Below are 8,707 nucleotides of genomic sequence, written 5' to 3'. Positions count from 1 at the left end.
GGCTTAGACGAGGGTAAATGTAGGGAATATCAGAGGTGGAACTAAACCATCTTGGTGCTGGATGAGTTATGTGGTTTGAAACTCAGCTCTTGGATGAACAGGATGCCATGGTTTGGCAATGTCTGGTTCATTTGAATATTTGGAGAGAGAGAGGATGGAATCAGTTGCTTATGGTTTCTGATCTTCCTGCTGTTCAATTGGAATAAGCTTTAGCTCCAGTCATAAATCTCACCCACCATGTTCCGTTCCTCAGATTCCAGATTGATGCCTACTCCTGCTCCATATCAATCTTTCAGTCACTGCTTCCTTGCCCCATGGAACTCTTTTCCAAAACCACTGCGCTTTGATACATTCCCTTATGCTTTCAAAAGCTTCCTAAAATCCATTTCTTCGGCCAAGTCTTCAATTTTGCACCGGTTCCAAATTGCTCTATTTCCAGAGCATCGTTCAGCCATGTTTCTCTCGTGTACCCCATGTATGCTGCATCTTTAGAATACTTACTGATCCCAAACGTTTCTATTGTATTACTTTATTGTAATTTTCTTTGACGCTTTATTAATTTATTTGCTTTTTTATATCAATTAATTCTTCTCTTCATTCCTACCGTCTTACTCAGTGCCCATAAAATAATGCTCCTAGAAGTCAAAAAAGGCAACCTAAAGCATACCCTGTTGCTAAATCAGATTAACAATCCTAAAGATGCAGAGTCACTTCCAGCCCACCTATAATTCAAGGGCTCAATGGTATTTGTAGAAATCAATCACAACACCAAATTAATTTATTTAAGATAGAGAAGTTGCAATAAGTCACAAATGATAATTAATATAGCATTAGTTACAGATAAAGTGAGATGTTGGTCAGGAGTATGATAGAAACATAGAAGATAGGAGCAGGAGTAGGCCATTCGGCCCCTCGAGCCTGTTCCGCCATTTAATGAGATCATGGCTGATCATCCAAATTCAGTAGCCTGTCCCTGCTTTCTCCCCATATCCCTTGATCACTTTAGCCTTAAGAAATATATCCAACTCCTTCATGAATATATTTAATGAACTGGCCTCCACTGCCTTCTGTGGTAGAGAATTCCACAGGTTCACCACTCTCTGGGTGAAGAAATTCCTCCTCATCTCTGTCCTAAATGGCTTACCCTTATCCTGTGACCCCTGGTTCTGGACTCCCCCGCCATCGGGAACATCCTTCCTGCATCTAATCTGTCTAGTCCCGTTAGAATTTTATAAGTTTCAATGAGATCCCCTCTCATTCTTCTAAACTCCAGCGAGTATAAGCCCAATCGACCCAATCTCTCCTCATACGTCATTCCTCCCATCCCAGGTATCAGTCTGAGGTCAGTGGCGGGTCGGGTGGGAAAGTGTTTTTTTCCCCCTAGCGGGTCAGGACCCCGCTGTGAACCCGCCGCCATGCGCCTTTCCCCGAAGTCTGGTCTGTCAGCACTGAGCAGACCCGACACGCAGCGGCGGACCCAATTAAGATAATTAGTGACTTCTTTAGAGCCACTTAAGAATGAATTTCAGTTCACCCTCTGCATTTGACAGCTCGTCCACGGGTCCACGCTGGCCACGGACCGTGTCTGTCAAGCTGAGGCGGGAGTTCAGTGGCCATTGAATCAGCTGTTGAGTTAACAGCTTCAAATGTACAGGTTCACCAGGCTGCAAGTCTTTACACAAGTCTCCATCCAATCTGACCTCATTACCTCGCTCACCATTGACAGATCGCTTCTGTCATCTCTACTTCACTTACCATCTATTCCATCAGCATTGGGTGCCCTTTATACTCGCTCACCTTGGTCCTCAGAATCCAACCACAATCAGCCCCAACACCAGCAGCACCAGGCACACCACCAACCTTCTCCACAATCAACTGATGCTGCACAGGACAGAGGGCATCAGTACCTGACCAAACTACTGTCCAGGAGGCCAGGGATGGCCTCACCATGGCCAGATTTACTTCACTTGATGCTGTACACCCTGGCTGCCACATTATGCACTAGGTTGGCACCACCCCACAGTGAGGGTAAGCTATGAGGAGTATGTCGTGAAACTCCAGTACGATTTGGACAGGTTGGGTGATTGGGCAGAAACATGGCAAATGCACTATAATGTGGATAAATGTGAGGTTATCCACTTTGGTGGCAAAAACAGGAAGGCAGATTATTTGAATGGCAATAGATTGGGAGAAGGGGAAGTGAAGAGAGACCTGGCTGTTATTGTGCACCAGTCGCTGAAGGTAAGCATGCAGGTGCAGCAGGCGGTTAAGAAGGCAAATGGTATGTTGGCCTTCGTAGCAAGAGGGTTCGAGTACAAGAACAAGGATGTCTTGCTGCAGTTGTACAGGGCCTTGGTGAGACCGCACCTTGAGCATTGTGTGCAGTTATGGTCACCTTACCTGAGGAAAAACGTTCTTGCCATGGAGGGAGTGCAGCGAAGATTCACCAGGCTGATACCTGGGATGGCAGGAACGACGTACGAGGAGAGATTGTGTCGATTGGGCTTATACTCACTGGAGTTTAGAAGGTTGAGAGGGGATCTCATCGAAACCTATAAAATTCTGTCAGGTCTGGACAGACTAGATGCAGAAAGGATGTTTCTGATGGCCGGGGAGTCCAGAACCAGGGGTCATAGTCTAAGGATAAGGGGTAAGCCATTTAGGACTGAAATGAGGAGGAATTTCTTCACCCAGAGAGTGGTGAACCTGTGGAATTCTCTGCCACAGAGGGTGGTGGAGGCCAGTTCATTAAATATATTCAAGAAAGAGTTGGATATATTTCTTGAGGCTAAAGGGATCAAGGGATATGGGGAGAAGGCAGGAACAGGGTACTGAATTTGGATGATCAGCCATGATCTCATTGAATGGCGGAGCAGGCTCGAAGGGCCGAATGGCCTACTCCTGCTCCTATCTTCTATGCTAACACCATAAAGCATTCATACAATGCCCAAGACATTCCTTTCACACTCATCACCATTGCGGGGGGTACCATTGTGTCTCACCATTCACTGCACCTCACTAAGACACTTCCAAAGGTGCACACAAATCTGTCCAAGAACACAATGTGTTGAAAATAAAGGTTTCAATGTTTGACAGCACATCAACAGAAACTTTACATGAGCATTGCATAAAATACCCAAGTGCCTATCCTTGTGTGCTGTTAGTTGGTATGATTGCAGTAGGATGAGGGTGAGTGTGAGGGGTGGCGAGTGAGATGGGGTGTGATAATATAGATAGCGAGGGATGGGTGGAGGTGGAAGGTAAGTTGGCATGAGTAAGGATGTGCAGGAGAAGGGTAGGGAAGGCAGAGTGGTGGGGATGTGATGCGAGGCACAGCAGGATGAGGTTGAGTGTGGCTTTGTACTAACTTTTCATGATCTACTGAGATCATTGAAACATTTGCGGCACTGCACCCAGGTCCTCCTGACCACATCCCTGCTTGTGCCCTCCTCTGCAATTTCAAACCAGGCTGTGTTAATCTCCTGGGGAGGTCTCTTCTGCCCATGGGAAGGAAAGAGGACCTTTCTGCATGCTGTGACTCCCTCCATAAGCCTATGGAGGGAGTCATGGGAGAGCCTGGGTACAGCCCTGCACCTCTGCGCAGCGATCATCAGTGTTTGCAGCACCTCAATGCTGTAGCACGCTGGCAGCACAAATGTCAAACTAAATTTGGGTATAGCCCCTTTAAGGAAACCGGCTGATGACGTCACCAGGCCCGCTTCCTCTATTTGGCCGGCAAATGCAATGGGCGGGCTCAACGAGCCCAATCGAGGGAAATTCATTCCAGAGGCCGGGCTGGAGCCAGCAGCGGGATCGGCGCTCGCCACCGATGGCGCCCACCACGGTCAGCAAAATCGCAGCCATTGCAGTTATGGTCGATAAGACTTGGTGACTTGTTAAGCATAAAGCTGTTCTTCCAGTTAAACAGTTCTACTCAGACTGATTCTGAAGATGGATAATAGGAGAACAGGACAAATGATTAAAGATTACCCCTGCATAAATGTAACTGAACAGGCAATTCTACATCAGATGTTGAATTGACCAACACGCCAAATTTTATTGAAACAATCTACAGGATCTCCTTTAGAGCTGTACATGATGATTCAAGACATGTACACGTTTAAAACATCTGTAATCTGCTGCAGCGCAACGCTTAACAGGGTATAATCAAAGGATTGGCTGAAGGATCATCTACCATATCATGTAGATACAACATTTACCAAAAAAGGGAAGTCTGCACACACCAATCAGAAGAAGAAAACAGCAAGATGAAAGTGCAGTCACCTGCCACACATGTACAAACGGATGCATTGGAAAACAAAATTGCAAATATAGAAATACTAGATACATATTAGATAGAAATATTCAATTTAAAACTAAATACAGCACTGCCGGAAACCCATGACAATAAAATTCCATCAAACATTCTTCAATTTTATTTGAATGTTGTCCGTCATCTGAATTCACATTTGTTGCTTTTTTATGAAATTAATCATTTGAGCCAATCAGCTGCCATAAACTTCTAATCAAAACCAGCCCAGAATAAAATCACACTCCACTGAGCACATGCAATCAGAGGATTTCAGTCACACGAAAGGACTTGCTGGGAAAAAAAGTCTTCGAACACAATATAATCTATAAGAAACTATACACTCCCAGAAACTTATTAAAAGTAAACCGAAACCTGATCCCAGAATAAAACTATAACCCATCACGTAGATGTAATAGAAACATAGAAGATAGGAGCAGGAGTAGGCCATTCGGCCCGTCGAGCCTGTACCGCCATTTAATGAGATCATGGCTGATCATTCAAACTCAGTACCCTGTCCCTGCTTTCTCCCCATAGCCCTTGATCCCTTTAGCCTGAAGAAATATATCTAACTCCTTGTATATATTTAATCAATTGGCCTCAACTGCCTTCTTTGGTAGAGAATTCCACAGGTTCACCACTCTCTGGGTGAAGAAATTCCTCCTCATCTCTGTCCTAAATGGCTTAGCCCTTATCCTTATACTGTGACCCCTGGTTCTGGACTCCCCCGCCATCGGGAACATCCTTCACGCATCTAGTCTGTCTAGTCCTGTTTGAATTTTAAAAGTTTCAATGAGATCCCCTCTCATTCTTCTAAACTCTAGCGAATACAAGCCCAATCGACCCAATCTCTCTTCATACGTTATTCCTGCCATCCCAGGTGTCAGTCTGGTGAATCTTCACTGCACTCCCTCCATGGCAAGAACATCCTTCCTCAGATAAGGCGACCAAAACTGCACACAATACTCAAGGTATGGTCTCACCAAGGCCCTGTACAACTGCAGCAAGACATCCTTGCTCCTGTACTCGAATCCTCTCGCTATGAAGGCCAACATACCATTTGCCTTCTTAACCGCCTGCTGCACCTGCATGCTTACCTTCAGCGACGGGTGCACAAGGACACCCAGGTCTCGTTGCACTTCCCCTTCTCCCAATCTATTGCCGTTCAGATAATAATCTGCCTTCCCGTTTTTGCCACCAAAGTGGATAACCTCACATTTATCCACATTATACTGCATCTGCCATGCATCTGCCCAATCACCCAACCTGTCCAAATCATACTAGAGTTCCTCTGCATCCTCCTCACAGCACACACGCCCACCCAGCTTTGTGTCATCTGCAAACTTGGAGATATTACATCTAGTTCCCTCATCTAGATCATTAATATATATTGTGAATAGCTGGGGTCCTAGCACCGATCCCTGCAGTACCCCACTAGTCACTGCCTGCCACTCGGAAAAAGACCCGTTTATTCCAACTCTTTGCTTCCTGTCTGCCAACCAGTTCTCTATCCAAGTTAGTACCTTAGCCCCAATCCCATGTGCTTTAACTTTGCATGCTAGTCTCTTATGTGGGACCTTATCGAAAGCCTTCTGAAAGTCCAAATACACCACATCCACTGGTTCTCCCTTATCTATTTTACCAGTTACAGCCTCAAAAAATTCCAGTAGATTAGTCAAGCATGATTTACCTTTTGTAAATCCATGTTGACTTTGTCCGATCCTGTCACTGTTTTCCAAGTGCTCTGCTATTACATCTTTTATAATGGACTCTAGCATTTTCCCCACTACCGATGTCAGGCTTACCGGTCTATAATTCCCCCTTTTCTCTCTACCACCTTTTTTGAATAGTGGGGTTACATTAGCTACCCTCCAATACATGGGAGCTGTTCGAGTCTATAGAATTTTGGAAGATGACCAGCAATGCATCTACTATTTCTAGGGCCACTTCCTTAAGTACCCTAGGATGTAGATTATCAGGCCCTGGGGATTTATCGGCTTTCAATCCCGTCAAATTCCCTAACACCATTTCCCTACAAACACTGATTTCATTCAGTTCCTCACTCTCATTAGACCCTATGCTCCCCGACATCTCTGGGAGGTTATTTGTGTCCTCCTTTGTGAAGACAGAACCAAAGTATATATTTAATTGGTCTTCCATTTCTTTGTTCCCCATTATAAATTCCCCTGATTCTGACTGCAAGGGACCTACGCTTGCCTTCACCAATCTTTAGAAGCTTTTAGTCGGTTTTTATGTTCCTTGCAAGCTTACTCTCATATTCTATTTTCCCCCTCTTGATTAATCTCTTTGTCCTCCTTTGCTGAATCCTAAACTGCTCCCAATGCTCACGTTTGCTGCTTTTTCTGGCCAATTTATATGTCCTCTTCTTGGATCTTATGCTAGTCTCCAAGTCAACTACTTCACTCTCCATCTTAATGAAGAATTCTATCATATTATGATCGCTCCTCCCCAAGGGGCCTCGCACAACAAGATTGCAAATTAATCCTTTTTCATTACATAATACCCAGTCTAAGGTGCTACCTCAAATGCTAGCCCATAGCCACCTTAAACAGGAACATGCCTCAGACAAACAAAGTAATGAAGACATGAGGAATGTGCCTTTTCTTTTTAATCTTAGAAAATTTTCAGAAATATATACTTCTATTAGGGAGCAAACAAGGATGGCGAGAAAGCATATTTTGAAATATTTTGCTGATTGCTCATATTTGATTTGTTGTTTTCATAAGTGATTAACAATTCATCGGTGGTAATTTTCCTATCCACATTCCTCAATTTTATTTGAATGTTGTCCGTCATCTTAATTCACATTTGTTGCTGTTTCATGAAATTAATCATTTGAGCCAATCAGCTGCAAGAAATATGCATACGAGTTGTGATGGCAGAAATATAACACCACACGTGCGGCTACAAAACAGGAGCTAGAAAGTGTAAACTATTTTAAACAAACTAGCCTCTAATTTTGTTCCTTATCCTCAATATGAATTAAAAATAACTTACTGTTTCTTCTTCAGTTTCAAAGCCGAAAACATTCCTCCGCTTCACTATAAGCAGGTCACGGTCATCATTATCTTCACCACCATCATCATCATCATCATCATCATCAATAAACTGAAATGCTATTGCTCCTTTATTCTTCTCCACTTCATCATCTTGGTCACTTGGATCTCTACCTTCATCACTGGAATCTTCATCTGTATCACACACTTTTTCCTTGGCAGCTTTTTTAACTTTGGTTTTCTCCCTAGTCTCTAGTTGGGAAGGGGATTTGTGTTCCCTAAATTGAGCGTTAAAGTCTTTCAATTCCTCATCAGCATCTTCCTGTGAGCTTTCAGCTGCAGCATTTTTAGCAACAGCTGGCCAGTTGTTGTGTGCTACATTTCTTGTACAAGACATTTCTCTTTCTTTTTGTGCTTTCTGAAGAAATCTAATTCGAGGAGGTACAGCAAGGCCTAAGGAGCTGTAATTGGAAGACATTTTACATCTTTAACAACTTACACAGAATTATAGAATTACATAAAATATACAGCACAGAACCAGGCCATTTGGCCCAATCAGTCCATGCCCGCGTTTATGCTCCACTTGAGCTCCTCCCATCCTTCGGCATCTAACTCTATCAGCATAACCCTTATTCCCAAGACAGTTATCTTGCTTGCCCTTAAATATATCTATACTATTCGCCTCAACTATTCACTGTGGTAGCGAGTTCCACATTCCCACCACTCTGGGTAAAGAAGTTTCTTTTGAATTCCCTATTAGATTTCCTGTGTTATCTTGTATTGATGGCCTGTAATTTTGCTCTTGCGCACAAGTGGAAACAGTCACTGTGTCTACTCTTATCAAAATCTTTCATAATTTTAAAGATCTCTATTAGGTCACCCCTCAGCCTCTCTTTTCAAGAGAAAAGAGACCCAGCCTGTTCATCCATTCCTGATAGGTATAATCTCACAGTTCTGGTATCATCCTTGTAAATCTTTTTTGCACCCTCTTCAGTGCCTCGATATCCTTTTGATAATATGGAGACCAGAAATGTACACAGTACTTAAAAGATTTAAATAAAATATTAAGTGCACCATTGATTTAGCAAAACTTACTATGAGTCGCATAAAGAGATAACTATATATTGATATACTCATCAGTTCTAGGCTTTTCTTTCCACATACCCATTTCTAGCTTTCCGTTTTTTTTTTAAATCACAAAAATCTAGGCCGACACTCCAGTGCAGTACTGAGGGAGCGCTGCAGTGTCAGAGGTGCTGAGTCATTAAACCGAGATCCCCGTCTGCTCTCGTAGGTGGACATAAACGATCCCGTGGCCACTATTTCGAAGAAGAGCAGGGGAGTTTTCCCCGGTGTCCTGGCCAATATTTATCCCTCAATC

At 43.6% G+C, this 8,707-nt stretch overlaps 1 protein-coding gene across 2 annotated transcripts in view; it reads right to left on the bottom strand.

Moving 5' to 3' along the window:
• Nucleotides 1-7,059: 7,059 nt before the first annotated feature.
• ddx10 (DEAD (Asp-Glu-Ala-Asp) box polypeptide 10) overlaps nucleotides 7,060-8,707 on the bottom strand; it is a 74,548-nt gene continuing 72,900 nt past the window's right edge. The window contains exons 13-14 of one of the 2 annotated variants that reach the window (XM_085999108.1): nucleotides 7,328-7,787; nucleotides 7,060-7,178 (exon numbers count right to left, since the gene is read on the bottom strand). In XM_085999108.1, the coding sequence (XP_085855234.1) occupies nucleotides 7,158-7,178; nucleotides 7,328-7,787 (481 nt within the window). In that variant the 3' untranslated portion in view covers nucleotides 7,060-7,157. The remainder of the gene's footprint in view (nucleotides 7,179-7,327; nucleotides 7,788-8,707) is intronic. The other variant, XM_085999109.1, reaches the window with a different exon arrangement.

Source organism: Somniosus microcephalus, chromosome 10 (genome assembly GCF_052327205.1).
Source record: "Somniosus microcephalus isolate GS21.2 chromosome 10, FLI_Smic_1.0, whole genome shotgun sequence".
In the NCBI taxonomy this organism is placed as follows: Eukaryota; Metazoa; Chordata; class Chondrichthyes; order Squaliformes; family Somniosidae; genus Somniosus; species Somniosus microcephalus.
Note: the sequence above shows the minus strand (reverse complement) of the source record. Positions and strands in the feature narration are given on the sequence as shown.